This window comes from Xiphophorus hellerii, chromosome 5 (assembly GCF_003331165.1).
Source record: "Xiphophorus hellerii strain 12219 chromosome 5, Xiphophorus_hellerii-4.1, whole genome shotgun sequence".
In the NCBI taxonomy this organism is placed as follows: Eukaryota; Metazoa; Chordata; class Actinopteri; order Cyprinodontiformes; family Poeciliidae; genus Xiphophorus; species Xiphophorus hellerii.
In genome coordinates, this window is record NC_045676.1 from 33,022,601 (window position 1) to 33,038,665 (window position 16,065).

At 40.8% G+C, this 16,065-nt stretch overlaps 2 protein-coding genes across 3 annotated transcripts in view; both read right to left on the reverse strand.

The window, feature by feature from the left end:
- The window catches only part of LOC116720704 (protein sidekick-1), a 493,826-nt gene that overhangs the window by 295,857 nt on the left and 181,904 nt on the right, over positions 1-16,065 (reverse strand). The gene's annotated exons all lie outside the window — the stretch shown is intronic.
- On the reverse strand, positions 12,747-15,033 carry LOC116720706 (piggyBac transposable element-derived protein 4-like). Its single transcript, XM_032564102.1, has 2 exons — positions 14,851-15,033; positions 12,747-14,712 (listed from the first exon to the last, which is right to left on the reverse strand). The coding sequence occupies exons 1-2, from the start codon at positions 15,012-15,014 to the stop codon at positions 13,011-13,013; spliced, it is 1,866 nt and encodes a 621-aa protein (XP_032419993.1). The 5' UTR covers positions 15,015-15,033; the 3' UTR covers positions 12,747-13,010.

Consider the following 16,065-nt stretch of genomic DNA (forward strand, 5'->3'; position numbering starts at 1 on the left):
CACGCTCTATTATTGGTTATGATTATGTAGGGCAGTGGCTTAAATATGTCAGCGGATGCCACCAAAATGTTAGATTTGTTCTTTGAGTTGTGGAAGTTGGTAAAGTGTGTCCGTTGAAGAACACCGTACTTGGGGTCTGTTACGGTGCGCTGGCAGTACAACGGTCAGTATTTGCTGTGAATTCTGAAGGTAAGCAATACTGACCGCCAGCTCCTCAATGTAGCCAAATGTTACTTTTAATGTCCAAGTAGTTAGTTTTGTATTGTTTTGTCTCTTTCTTCTTTTTTTTTAATATATGCTGTATCTGTTAAACAAAAAAAAAATAAAATAACTGCGTTAATGAGACTTATATTGACACGCAGTATTTGCTGTGAATTCTGAAGGCGAAGCCGCTGTGCTGTCGATTGGTCCGAATAAACGGTCTGAACCACGATCTCAACCGTCGTGTGTGTCCGATTCCTGCCTCAAGTTTCCTTCCGACAACCACCATTAAAGAAAACACAACGCAGAGTCTAAGAAACAGCGAGGTGTCGTCTCACACGGACAGGGTTACAATTACTTTAAGTGATATTCCTAGAATGTGAGACGTTAATTGTCAGAAAGAGAAAATTAGGACAAAAAAAATTCTGCCATGTGAACTAGGCTTAAGAAAAACAATCAAAACCATTGACACTCAACTTCAAATTTAGGGTAATTCTCTTTCAAATTGCTCCAGCCATTTTGCTGAACCATAATGGACTAAGTGTATGAGAAATAGTTTATCCCATTGAGTATATGACATGATACGATGGAGTAAGTGAGGGATCAAGGCTGACCAGATTGGAAGTTGAAATGATGGACGTTTAGTGAAAGTCCAAACAACACTACAGGATCAAAAGCCATGAGAGAAACAGACAAGGGAATGACAAAAAGGGAGACAATGTGGGGAAGACGGAATAAGACACAAGATCCAGCAAGGAAACAATGACAAAGATAGGAATATATAAATCAATCAAGGAAACAATGACAAAGATAGGAATATATAAATCAATCAAGGAAATGACAAACAGCTGGAACCAAGTACAGGGGAATGATGACACAAGAGGGCTAAATAATCAAAAGACAAGCAAGAAAATCTAGAACAACCCAGGATCATGACATTATTTTGCATTTTTATGTATCAAACTGAAAAAGAACGGAATTGCAAGAGACACAATACTCGCTCTGATCTCCCTCGCACCCCTCCCCCCCGTTTATTTGTTGGATCACAAGTTTTAATACATTCAGTGGATTTTAAAAACTTCTAAAAATACATACAGTATTTCTACCTAGGTAAGACAGGCGCCAATGGTGTGATTGGCACGCACCAATCACACCGTTGGCGCCTCTGTGCGATGGCTGCCTCACGCTGTCGCGGCTGGATCTCTGAAGTTCACCTTGGCGCAGATCGCGTGTTTCACCTCTCACTCAAACTAGATGATTTTGAAGGTGTTCCTGCAAAGCAGGTTCATGTCTATAAGAATTTATATGAACCCCCTGTTAGAAATAATTTATCTTCAGAGAATAATGTATCCGTATAGGCGTCAAGTTTAAAAGCCACAGTTCTTGTTCCACTTGCGCAAACTCAACGTGAATCACAAATAGTTGTGCTTTTAGAGGTGCGCACTGAGCATGTAGTGCAGTGAGAATGATATGTCTATGTGAACAAAGAATTATGTGTGCTGTATGCTCACAGTGCTTGGCTCTTTGTCTGCGGTGCAGCTTGATAACGCTTACTTGTGTGTTCCTACCAACATGGAAGCACTGTCTTCCACGGTTGCTTAGCTGTCTCACTCGCCTCATAGTCAAGCAGCATGCTGGTTTTTTGGGGGTGGGGGATGGAGGCTTGGGGGGGAGGTGTTTACAGCGCCACAGTGCACCAAACTGCGCCATATCAAATGTTCTTTCTACCTCTGCTCCTCCGGTCAGGCAGACCTTAGTGTGCGGCCGCAGAACAGATCATAAAAACTTGTCCCATAAAGCCTGGGCTACCAAACCAAATAGTCTCCGGGGCTCTTATTACAAACCTAACAGTCACGAAACGGAAAAACTTAGTCTCTACTGAAGGCCAGATAAATTAAATCTCCCTTTGTGTCTCTCCCATAAACAGAGATGCTTGGTAATGGTGGTCAATACAGCATGACACTTCTAGCTCATCATGCACAGCCGGCCCAAGGAAGAATGGCGAATTGACGAGAATTTGATTTAGGGGCCCCTGTTCCTGCTTAGCACATTAACACTCCTAACAGCATTTCAACATACAGTAAATGGAATCTGGTAGAGGAGGCTAAGTTTAATAGGCCAAACATCAGTGATCATTATAATTTGCTGAGATGTATTTGTGAACGAAGAGCTCAAACACAAAGATTAAACTCATAGCATCAGGAAGCAGCTATTGGCAACAATGCAATCAAACTAAGAAGATTGATCTTTGCACTTTCACAAAGTAAACTTGCCAGCTCTTTTAAATCTTACATTTTAATGTTTAACAATTTAAATTATTTTTATTTTATTTTATTTTTCACCCCTCCAGGGGGTCTTGTGTGGGCTCTAGTGTCCCTTATATGAACGTAGGCTGACAGGAAAGGGGGAAGGAGAGAGGGAAAGACATGCGGCAAATAACATCGGGTCCGAGAGTCGAACCCGTGACGGCCGCATTGAGGACTCAAGACCTCCAAACATGGGTCGAGCTATCCCCAACGCCAGGGGTGGGCAACTCCAGTACGCGAGGGCCGGTTTTTTAGATGCATCTCCACTTCAACACACCTGAGTCAAATAATGCGGTCATTAGCAGGACTCTGGAAAACTTGACTGCACTTGGGAGGTGATTCAGCAGTGTGTTGAACCAGGGAGACATCTAAGAGTTGCAGGACACCGGCCCTCGAGGACCAGGATTGCACTCCCCTGCCCTACGCCACCACGGCATGCCCAATTTAAATTATTTTTAATTATCTCTGCTGAAAGCATCGTCATTCTCTATAAACAAATGTTAAAATTCTACAGTGCATGTATGGTCTCTGATAAAATGTTATTATTTATACGGGCCCTGATGCTCTAGGGAGCCTAAGCAACTGCTTAGTTCATTTATGCTTAACTAAAGTACAACCGAAGTGCAAAAAATTTATATTTATTTTAATTGTATTTTAACACTATAGGTGTATTGTCAACAATGTCTTCCAGTAATATATAATTTCACAGTAATATTTTTAGATTTCCTGTCAACATTTTCTAATACAAAAACACGGTGGGCCGCTGATGGACTGCCCCTGACCACAGGGTTTAGCAAGTTTTCTTGGGGAAACCCTGCACACCTGTTCACAATCAGTGCTGGGGGGCAGGGTTTATGTAAAGTAATGTAAATAACAGCCTTTGTTAACACCTCCACGTAGCTCTTCAGGTGTGGGAACAATTCTTGTCAAACGTTAAGACCTGTTTTCTCTGACTAATCAACATATCTTCTCCTCTCTTTTTTAAATTTCATGTGTTTGGTGTCATTAGAAAGCTTAGAATCCACACTTTTAGAATCTGTGAACAACTCAAAAATGCTGCTGGGGAGACTTGTTCCTGATTTTGTTGAGGCCAGTCAGAAATTCCTTCATTTCCCACAAGTTGAATGGATATTCGCAATCCGATGAGCTTAGTTTCTCCTCCAAAAGGACAGCCACCCTACTCCTGTCAGTGTGCACACAGAGTGCCAGTCACCCTGTCCTTCTTTTCAACTGGTTGCACAGACTCCCAACCTTATCAGCTCAGTCACATACATAACAGTTTGATGTGAACACTGTTTTGAGTCCAGCAGTTTACTGCACGTCACAAACTACATGTATGTGGGCATAAAAATTTATGTCCACCTCAAGTACATAGAGAGAAGTAAGCCAGAGCATTTGGCAGCCTTTATCCACACAAAATCTGATTCGTGCGGAATCAGCTTTAGACCTTAGAACCTACATTCTAAGGTAGTGTAGGTATTAATTTGCCAGTTTAACAATGCAGACACATTTAAAAGGTTATCAACGTAAATATAAATTGTAAACTCATCAAAACTTAACACCATTTCTCACAAAAAAAAAACAAAAAACTACAAGGCATAAACAATTGTAGCTGTTATGCAGTTGCAAGTAATGGCCTTGTGTCCAATGAAGAATAAAAAGGCCAACATTGCTGTGACCTCTACTCAGCTGCTCCTAAGCAGTAATATTCTATGCATACCCCTCTTTTGTTCGGAAAGACCAGCAGGGACAGGTAATAAGCTACCATTTTACAGCAAATGCTAGTTGAGGCAAGACAGAGATATATGGCATAGCACAAATGCATCTTGCAAACACACACATACACACCACATTACCTACACAAAACAAAAAGAAACAATGTGGAAAAACTGCTTGATGCAACCTAATTAGAACACTCACTATTGTTGCACAGAATTACAATATTGTCCCTGATTCTATAGTCTTTCTAATGTGTGTGTGTTTTGGAGTTTCCACACAAATCTTTAACAGCCAGAGCCCAGTTATTAAACTTCTATTATATGACTCTTGACTTTGACCTTTTAGACTGTATTCAATCGGCTCGTCACAATCTTGACTAGTTGACAGATACGGGCACTTATCTGTGTTTATTCTGTCACTCTAAAACACATGCACCCAAACACACACTAAGTGACAGGTTCACTCTCCAACTGAAAGGGTTTTATATCAGCCAAGACATCCAGCTGCCCACACCCTCCATCATTCCCCCGCTGACCCTACGATCATGCCATGATGAGACAGTCTGCTGTGACAGCTCCACTCATACAATATTATTCCTGTTGACAAACACTCACTTACAGTAATTCACATATGTACAGACCAGTGGCGGAGCTAGACTTTTAAATTTGGGGGGGCCAAAGGAGGGCCAGGGTTATCTCAGGGGGGCCACAAATGAGAAATATGTGTGTGTGTGTGTGTATATATATATATTTGTATATATATATATATATATACACACATTAAATAAATCGGTCATGTACTATTTGCTATTTGTGTTTACTATTTACTATTTACCAGTCAAATTATAATCATATTAACATTAGGCTATTTAGTCGCATTTTTATATTTTTATGCAGTTTAATTAATATTCACCTAGTTAAACCGTGAATCCAGATTCCATCACACATAAAGCAGATAAACGCATCTAACTTTTTCTCTGTAGTCACACAAACCACTGACTGTGGCCCCAATAACTTACAATAAATTAAATTAAGCAACTCCACTTAAATTACAAGCACTTCACCTGTCTCTGAACGCACAGCTTCACAAATTTCACCTGGTCGCATCTGCAGAGAAATTTGCGCTATTTCATCAGTCAGTTGGATCTGTCTGAACCAAACCGATCAACTGAACTCTGCAAGCTTTTTAACCTGGGCGCAGGAGGGTAACGTGCACCCAGAAGGCTCCTTTTGTTGAAACCGCAGTTAAGTTTAAATATACCCAGCGCCGGAGACACATCCGCATTGGTTGTGCAACGGACTGCTCATAGCTAACTGATGCAGCTTTATTTATTTCCTCAAGATAAGTTGCCGGTTCCTGTTTAGACTATAAATGAATTAGCTCAACATTGCATTCTCTTTAGTTTTCTCTGTTCTGTATTTAATGGAGACTGGAATTAAAGGCGCCATTTCCACCAAAGGTTTGGAACGAGCTTCTGAACCAGACACTCCAAAGCGTCCGGTCCATAACTCTTCAACACGCTGTCATCTCCGGGTCAGAAAGACGCATTTAGTTCAGTGTCCATGAGATGATATTCAGAAAGGATTTTATTTATTAATTGATTTCCGTTGCCTGCGTAAAGTCTATAATGTCTGCTCATGTGCACCAGTCAAGGGTGTTAATTATAACCTGCAAAATGACGGACTGGCTTTAAATTTTCCGGTCGAGTATTAATCATTGATTTTGAATATTGATCTGATAAAATAAAGTCTTTGTTCAAAAAAAAAAAAATTTTCCGGTCGTTTAAAGAAATAACAGGTCAAATACAGAAAATATTCCATTAACGCGACCTCTGATACACACATGTATATGTGTGTGTATATATATATATATATATATACATGTGGGTGTGTGAGCTTGTGCGAGTGTGCGTATGTAGAGTAAATTGACTACAACAGTCTGTTTTTGAATAATTTTGCTGAATATTTAAACCTATTCTGTTAACACTTCATTACATATTAAGACAATCAAGATCAAGTATTTCTTCTGCTAATCTAGGCCTACAGTCTAAGTGCTTGCTGATACCGATACCAATTAAACAAGTTTTTTTTTCACAAAAACTTTTGAAGACAAATTTACAGGTTGGCTCTTCTCTGATTGTTTTAACAAATCACAAATGGAGCAATACAGATTACTTCGTCTTCAAATGGTTTATCAAATTAAAATATGCATTTTTCGCCAGAATTTAGACCCGACCTGAAATCTGCTCCGGGATTACCAGAACTATTTGCCTGATGGGGCTCGGGCTTCTGGCGCATTTAGCCTGCAGTACATGGAGAAAGCCTAAAGAGAATGCGCGATCAAGTTGTGACGATCTACATATTGTTGTGAATAGCTTGAGTTAGTCCACTTTGACGTATACCTATTTCGGCTTCGATAGTCCAACTGGCCTGAAGGATTTTATCTAGCAGGTGCTTTTGTTCAGTAAATAGGGCCATTACCTTATCAGTACCCTGGTAATGGCCTCAACGCATCTCACAGTTGCACAATAGACTTAGACTTCGACTTCGACTTAGACTGACTTTGTTGTCATTTTCAATGCACAGGGTGTATAAAGAACGAAATTTCGTTGCATACGGCTCAGGACAATGTTTGAGGAGAAAAATGTTCGCTGGTTGACCTGACACTTCGCCCTTTTGCCTGGGCTGGGTGTGGAAGGTTGTTCCCGAATCAGTTTCTCCTTGTGTGCCTTCTTCTCATTCACATGAGAGTTACCGAACTCTTTAGCAAGTTCAACAAGGAAGTCTACCCGTCTCTCCTTCACCCCAGTGCATGCCTGATAAAGCACATGTGCATTCAGTGCTGCCATGTCAATCAGGTTGTAGAACACCGCAACTGGCCATCTCCGTGTTCCTGCACGCACGCTGTACTCCCGCACCATTTGGTCCATCACATCCACACCACACTTTGTTTTGTTGTAATCTGTGACCGTGTTTGGCTTCCTTTTGGTGGTATCCTCAGTCTCAACCACGCTGTGCATGCTGCTCTTTCTAAACTGTCATTTTATACCCTCTTAGCTTTATTTCAAAGAGAAACATTACTAATTTCTTTTAGAAAAACCTTTGCACATTTCTTGAAACAGATTGTATGTTTTGCAAACTCTATGTACATTTGGCAAAATGACCTGGATAATGCAGCACAACATCATGGATCAGCTGCAAAAGGTCACATCTCTCCAAAAACACTTCATGTATGCTTCAAAACTAAACTGAAGAGCACTACCTACAGGAGAGTCTACTGTAGAGCTGCCTCCATCATAGATTGCACCCACCCCCAACATGGACTATTCACATTCCTACCTTCTGGCCTGACGGTCAACGACCACATTTACAATTGAAGAAGGGATGCTAATTTGAGCCATCAGAGTCGTCAGGGTGGACTCCGGCCTTTTGGCCCTGGTGAGCCGATATGGGAAGGACTCGAAAACTGAGCTATCCTAGTGTTAAATAGAGGACTAGCAGCTGACTGCTTAGCAAGGAAAGAAATGAAAGTGCAGATAACAAGCGCAGTAAATGCGCACGCAGCTCGACCGTTACTTTCCAATTAATCACACATCAGATGACGAACGGCAAATATACAACATGTAGTTACACTGCGCTAATGGTGGTCTAAAAACAAAACCAATAAAAACTTAACTGAATTAATCTGTCGGATCCCCTCCTCACCCTCCTTTTGATAAGCACAGAGAGCGGTTTCGTCTGCTGGTTTCGTTTCCAGACTGTGATAACGCGCAACCAACCACTTGGTGCGCAGACAGTTTCAACTTTATGAACAGAGAACATCACGGAGCTCACTATCGATCAATATAAGAACAATTTCTGTCCGATTATCATTTCTAATCTGGACGCTTTAGTGGACCGGAGGCTTTGGAGTGTCCAGAGCAGCTGATCCGCATCTGCGGGATTTTTCTCCCGCCGAGGGGAGTGAGTGCGGGATCAGATAACGATCAGAGACTTGCTGGATTCCGATCCCTTCAATTGGTGAAATGTTAACTGATTTCAAAAACGTTCTTACTGCAGAGAAAAAGTTGATGACTACATAATGGAAATAAAATGCAATTAACTTATCATTTGATAGACAACGAAAAAGTGTAGCGCAATCTCTGTTCCAAACTACAAACATTTTCGCCCCCCTCTCCCTTCTTCAGTTGTTTTTCTGTCTTTTTTGTGGAGATCAGTAAATAAATTATTGATGTTTTACCATCACCTGGTATGAAGTGTGATTTAGCCTTAGAGTTGCACCGCACCGCAGCACAAGAGGAACATCCAGCAGTACAGGACGGCTTGCTTTGTTGAGTAAGTTCATATTTTTATTCTTTTTCTTCTTTGCATACTAGGGTGGCTTACAATGATTCCAAATACTGTATAGGAATAAACCTGGTGTTGTTACATGTCAGTCATCAGGGGGGGCACTTGGGAGGGTCAATTACATGTCAGGGTGGCCCAGTGCCCCCCTGGCATCCGCCCCTGCTACAGACAACCTTAAGCAACCATACTCATCATATCCTTCTACGCAAAGCTGAAACATGATGTGCACATGATACAACATTATCAGTTTTTTCCCCCATTTCTGATACTCATCAATCCTGCACATTTAAATACAAATTATTTTTATGTTTAAGAAAAAACACAAGGGTGACACCAAATGTACCCTTTGATAAATACATTTTTCGTGCTTTTAAAATGAGTTCTGATTTTCAACAATACTGCATGTGCTATTATGCCGTACTAAATACTTAATTGAACTTAACTGAAATTCATATTGTACCCATCTATCCACTGGGTAACGGGTTCAGAATGGAAACCCAGACATTACTCTTCCAAGGGACATTCTCCAATCAGAAGGGATATATAATCCATATTGCAATTAGGGCTGAAACAACTCCTCAAGTGATTCAAGTACCTCGATTATTAAAATTCCTCGAGGAAAATTTATCTGCCTCGAAGCTTCGTTAAATAATTTTTTTGTTATTTAGTGCTCCATGTTCCGGCCGGGTTATTATTTGTGTTGCCCAGCGCTCTCACTTCCCCCTGAGTTGTTGACGAAAGCTAAGTGTTAGCATCATAACGTCCAGTTTTCATGTTCGGCCTGGGAGGATTTTATTGATTGATGATAATGTCTGGGTCTTTGTCATTTTTCGGGGGCCCAATAAGCATTCTTAAAATGACTGGCGCAATGCCTGGAGTACGGCAGCTTTTCTCCTCACGGAGCTGCTGCCTAGTGGCTGACATTCAGAGCGAACGGCGGGGAAGAGCGCTGAAGGTGCATTTATACAGGAGAGCAGATAAACTAAACATGGCGGGCAGATGATGATTAACACAAGTGTAGCTTTACGGACGAAACTGAAAATTTATTTCATATCATTCCGGTCACAACAAATGGGTGGCGGAGCACATCGTGACTTTACATAGATGGTAGATGTTCCTGTGTGTGACGAACAAAGGTGTAAAATCCTGTCACTAACATAAACCCAAAAGCTATAAATGTCTGGGGTAGGTGAGAGTTCATCTATTAAACTGACTGGAGATAAATACATAAACCAAAAGCTGGAGTATAGACATTTTTTATAAGTGTATTTGTGAGCCTGCCTCCTTATTATTAAATTGAATATAATTTCAGATTTTTGTATTCTTTTTCTTCAGGTTGATTAGAAAGTGAGCTATTGTTGTTACAAATTGATTTTCTAAACTACAGAAAAGTTATCGTTAGGGAAGCTCAAATGTGAAAAATTGGCCTGATGTTGATATCCGATAGTAATACTGCTGTTATGTTAGATTTACCAATGTTTTATTTTATCTTTTTATTTTATCAGATTACTCGATTAATCTTAAGAATAATCAATAGATATTTGATTTCTAAAATATTTGTTTACAACAGTCCTAATTGCAATGTCTTCCCTGGAGTGTCCTCCCAGTGGGATGTGCCCCAGAAAACCTCCAAAAGAAGTTTCCCAGAAGGTTTTCTGATCAGATGACCAGACCATCCTACATTTCCAATTCTACTGCAGGTGCACTCGAAACTTAGCTCTTGTTTTGTATGCAAGGACTGTCCTTGGAAGTCACCCTTTGCCACACAACTTGCAGGTCACAGTCAAAACTTTCTCAAAGTGCAAAGAGACATTTCGATTGGGCAATCAACCCCCCAAACTCCTTTCAGCAATTCCCTCATTGTATTAAAAGTCTGGTGGGCCGCCAGGCTTTACTGAAAGATGGGTTTATAGATGATGTATTGAACAGAGCACAAAGCGTGCACCAATCACACCATCAGTGCTTCTGTACATTGGGTGCCTAGAGATGTTGTGGCAGGATCTTTGAAGTTTAACGTGGTATGGATCATGCGTGCCTCCTTTCACGCAAACTGGACATAGGCTCACCTTTATCGGCATTAATATCAACCCCTTGTGAGGATTCATATTTTTTTTGGAGAATTCTTCATCAAAGTATGAGTTGACTTTAGCCACAAAGCAAATTCCCTTTGCCCTCTCGCTACTCAGACGATTGAGATCCCTTACAAATGCAGGATTGAGACTGTAGAAAGAGGGCCCAAAGAGTGAAGTAGAATTCAGCCAAAATGATTGGAGGTAGGTTCTCCTTAATGCAAGCCCCCTTCTTTGTACTGCAAAAATGTGTGTGTGTTCATTGTGTGTGTGGCAGCCTCTTAAGTGAAGGCTTTGTAACACACTTGTTCATCATAACTGTGATGTTCTAGCCTGAGGGCTCGGCAGCAAGAAGCAATTTCCCTCTCGTTACGCTAGGCGTATATTAACCCCCCAGTAACCATTGAACACACAAACACTGACTGTGATGCATACATATACACACTGTTTCCTTGCAATTTATCTATCATGTCAAGTATAGCAGGGGGCTGCTCTCTTGAGTGACTCCCTCATATTGCAGTTATGTATCCCTTATCGGTGTACCATGTCATTAAGGCTGAACATTGGCTGAATACAAGTTAGACAGAAATCAGACGTAGTTAGAGAAGGATTTACTCATTTGTTAATATTTTCACTGGTAGTTATGCTGCATATCAACGAGACATTATATCAAGCCTTCATAACAACCAGTAATGCAGACAGATTTAAAAAGGAGCAGTAAATAAAAGGGTGCAATAATGTATTCTGTAATTGCTTTAATCTTAGAGTTTCTTGAGTGTACAAAGCAGCCACTCAGTAAAACCATGTTTCATCCAGTTACTGGTCAAACTGTTTTTATGCTTAATGGAGAAATGTACTGCTTTTTACACATTATTTTATTAATTTATTTGTTTCAACTTTGTTTAACAAGATAAGCTTACATAAAATATTTAAAGACTATCAAAATTAAGAAGCTGATAACAGCTGTTTAGGGTCCAGTCTCCCGGTCTGGACGTAAACGGGGTGGCAATAGTGCCACCGGTACAATTGCTGCAAAGCTCCTTTAGCATTTAAAGAGCTTTAAGTGTTGTCTGATGTTCCTCCCAGTGTTTTTCAGTGCGTCAACAGCGGGGTTTAAGCGCTTTGTGTATAGAAACTGTCGGCACAGCATTTATGTGTAGCTTGTTAAGGTAATGATCACGTTAGAGTCTGTCAATTTTGCTTGCACAAATGACAAAGTCTTCTGAAGAGAAATGTTGAGAGCACAAATGTAGGTCCTTTGGAAGTTGTGTTTGGTTCTCTTCCACTGTGCTCTTCTTTTTTTCATGTGGGAAGCGATCCAAATGAATCTCACTGTTTTTATAATAAAATAATACACAGATAATAGACAGTGTGGCATTATCTAAAATTTCACCAGTCAAATGCAATATGATTAACATCAACTCAGGTAAAGTTAGCATTTCTGTGTTTACTCTGTAGATTCCAGTACAGAATGGGCCAAATTGCCCACCAACCCATCGGGTGAAAAATGGCAACCTCCATGGGTAAAAAGTGTAAAAAAAGATATATATTTTCTGAAGTAATTATGAGTTTTGGTGTATCACAAACAGCTATGTCTTAGTTAATAGGAAAATTATAACCTATTTAGGCCAACATGTTTATCTAATCTTGGATCCCTTAAATTATTATTATTAGTTATTGTTATTTATGAATAAGAAAACAAAAATAAACATCAAGACGTTCACCTTTTGCAGCTAGTAGAATTTCAACTCTTCTGGGAAGACTTTTCCACAAGGTTTAGGAGTGTGTTTAAGGAGATTTTTTTTACCATTCTTCTAGGACTACCATTATAAAAGTCCGCATGAGCATCTTTTTACATTTTTGGATGCTGCAGAGTCATTATTAGGAGCACTCCAATGTTCTTTACATCTATAAAATCCTTATAAGTCCTCCTTTCCAAGTTTGTATGCCATTTATCAATAATAACTGATTAAAAATAGAAAATTTGCAAAACAATAACAAGAACTCCATCCGTTTATAATTTTTTTGACATATTTTTGTAAATATGAAGAGTTTCCTAACTTTATTTACCAAAGTTCCCAATACAAAAAAGTTGCACACAAGCCTTCTAAACCAAACACAATTTATTTGGAGTTTTTTCAAAGCTTCGTTTCAAAGTTACAGCCAATTTTCTAAAAACAATAAAACGAGGGAAAATAAAAAAAATGCTTTTATCAGTGCAATCAGAAAAAAGAAGTGCAGAAGATACATTGCACATTGTACATCAACAATAAAATACAAACATTTAAATGAAAGTGTGTCAGTCTTTGTGTATTCACATGAGAAAATGTCTGTCCACATGACAAAATGTCATGATGAGAGCAAGGACTTTATTTTTTAGCATGCCCACTGGAGCTGTGGAAGTCCTTGTGGCAGTTCCTGTCCACAATAACACAGAGAGGAAGTTTGCAAGCTTCACACATGAATGGAGTGCATTTTCCACAAAGCTTGCACTTTCTCCTTCCCTTTGTTGCTTTGTCTTCAACGGATGCCCCTTCAAAAATTGCAACAGGCAGGTGCCGATAGCTGGTAGTCGGAGCTGCTTGTGGCTCTACTCCACAAAGCGCTACTGTCAGTTGCTCCTGGAAAGCCTGGTGTTTTGGAGCCTTCTGCTCCAGCTGTGCACACATCTCTTTGTGAATCAGATAGCTGTTTGTCACAGCTATATCTATGAAATGGTGCAGGACCGTCTTGTACCACTTTTTGCACTTCCGCCATGAAGTGTAGGAGCCAATCAACTGGTCGGATAAGTCCACTCCCCCCATGAAGCAGTTGTAATCCCTCACAGCTGATGGCACTGGAACATACAAGACTTGATGCTGTCCTCCAGCCTTTCCCACTCGTCTGACTGCATCTCCTTTGAAGGCCGTGTGCACGGTGGAACACACACTGACCTCCCTCGTGTCCATCCACTTGACAAAAATGAGAGGTCCCTCTCTGAGCCATCTGATGGACCCTCGCGGTGATTTTTTGGTCAGGGCATTCTTGGTCGTCTTTGGGACACCAACTCTTGAATTTCTGAACGTCCCACATGCTCCAAACCCAAGCTTGTGAAGGTGGCAAAACAGTGCGGGGCTGGTATAAAAGTTATCACAGTATATGTGATATCCAGAGCCAAGATAGTCTTTGTTTATGAGTGACATTACAGCGTCAAACGACAGCCCCTTTCCAGTTTTTTGAGTGGACCTTCCAGTGTAAATGTGAAAGTCTGTAGTGTAGCCCGTGGTGTCGGACAACACAAAAAGTTTGATCCCCCACTTTGTCGGCTTACTTTTGATATATTGTTTTAGCCCAATCTTGGCTTTAGTGGCTACCATTCTTTCATCCACAGAAAGATTTTTCCGGGGGTGGTACAAAGCCTTACAGGCAACCCTCAAGCTGTCGTACAGGGGGCGCAGTCTGTGCAGTGGGTCATAATCAGGTGTCCCTTTTTTTTGGTCGTTCACTGCGTCATCCTCTGGGTTACTCATGTGGACATTGGTATGGATGTTGAGGAAACGATCTCTGGACATTACTTTCCCTGGATATGAAACCTGAAATGCAGTTGTGGTTCTCCAAAAATCCTTCAATTGTGGTCGTTTCATTAGTCCCATGTACAAAGTAAGTCCAATATATGCATACATTTCATTAGCTGTGACATCAGTCCAACGAAATTTTTTTCCAGCAGCTAAATTTTTGGCTGCATTTTTGTTAGTGTTTTCACATAATGTCTTTATGGTAGCCTGGTCAAAAAATAATTTGAATAGCTCTGAAGGTGACGGAATCTCAGTATTGGAAAGGGGCAGCTGAACACCTGGTGTCCTCTTTGGACGGAAATGGAGTGGGGGGTGCAGCAAATGATCAGTCTCCTTCTCTGTTTTCCACTTGACTTGAGTGTCCACATGAGTTTCTGACCTTTTGCCTCTCCTTTTACTAGCTGGACCCTCCCGACTTCTTTTTCTTCCTCTACTTGCACCTGCCACCACACCGTTATTGTCCTCTTCATCATCCTCATTCAGATCGCCATCTTTCTCCTCCACGATATTGCCAGTACTTCACACAGACGTAACATTACAGATTAGTTAGAGTTTTCAATCACACGTTCTGTGTTACGTAAAAAAAAAAATAAAAAATAAAAAATTATATATTTTTTACATATATATATATATGAGCGAAAAAGAGCCCACTTACATATCATGAAGTTTATCGATCCCTTCGATGAAGTCCTCTTCCTCATCAGTGTCTGCAGTATCAGGGTCTGAAGAATACCTCTCCTCATTTTGGCCATCTTGAGCGGTGACGAGCTCCAAGACTTCGGACGCAGAGTAAAATCTTCTTACTCCGTGTCTTTCCATAATTTTTTTTTTTTGGGTGTTTGCCTTGCAAGAGCAGAGCCAAATAGCACGTGCAGGAAACGGAAATGACTTTCATGAAATCTCACCTGAAGTCATGTGACATTTCATGAAATCTCGTAGTATTTCATTCTGTCAACGTCAGAACAACACAGGAAGTGATTGGCCAGACCCGAGCTGATCTACAAATATAGGGATGGATGCCACATCATGTTTGTGGACCCATCCTTTTTACTATAAATCTGTGAACTCGTCTGCGCGCGCACAGCAACTCGGGGGGGATGTTTAGGGTCGGAAAAGGAAGCGCAATTCTTACAGTTTAATATGCAAAAAAAAAAATTGCTCTACCTTACGTGGTTCGAATTCTACCGGCATTTGAAAAATATGTATGCATCTCAGATCGCCGGCGATCTGGTAGCCCGAATCGGGTTAAGAAGCGCATTTGTGAGGTCACATACTGATGTTGGACAACAAGGCTTCATACTCAGTCTCAGCTCTAATTCATCCCAAAGGTGTTCTATCGGGTTGAGGTTAGGACTCTGTGCTGGCCAGTCAAGTTCTTCCACACCAGACTCTGACATCAATGTCTTTGTGGACTTTGCTTTGTGCACTGATGCACAGTCATGTTGGAAGAGGAAGGGGCCAGTTCTAAACTGTTCCCACAATGTTGGGAGTATGGAATTGTCCAAAATGTCTTGGTATGCTGTAAAATTCAGAGTTCTTTTCACTGGAACTAACGAGCCAAGACCAGCTCCTGAAAAACAACCCCACATCATAATCCCCCTTCCACCAAACTTTACTCTTGGCACAATGTAGTCAGACTAGTACCGTTCTCCTGGCAACCACCAAACCCAGACCCGTCCATCAGATTGCCAGATGGAGAATTGTGATTTGTCACTCCAGAGAACTTGCCTCCACTGCTCTAGAGTCCAGTGGTGGTGTTCTTTAAAACACTGCATCCGACGCTATGCATTGCACTTGGTGACGTTTGGCTTGGATGCAGCTGCTCCATCACGGAAACTCATTCCATGAAGCTCTATGAGCTAATCTAAAG

Coding starts and splice junctions, on each gene's coding strand:
- LOC116720706 (XM_032564102.1), bottom strand. CDS start 15,014: ATGGAAAGACACGGAGTAAGAAGATTTTACTCTGCGTCCGAAGTCTTG. Junction 14,713..14,850: donor ATCGATAAACTTCATGATAT/GTAAGTGGGCTC, acceptor GTCTGTGTGAAG/TACTGGCAATATCGTGGAGG.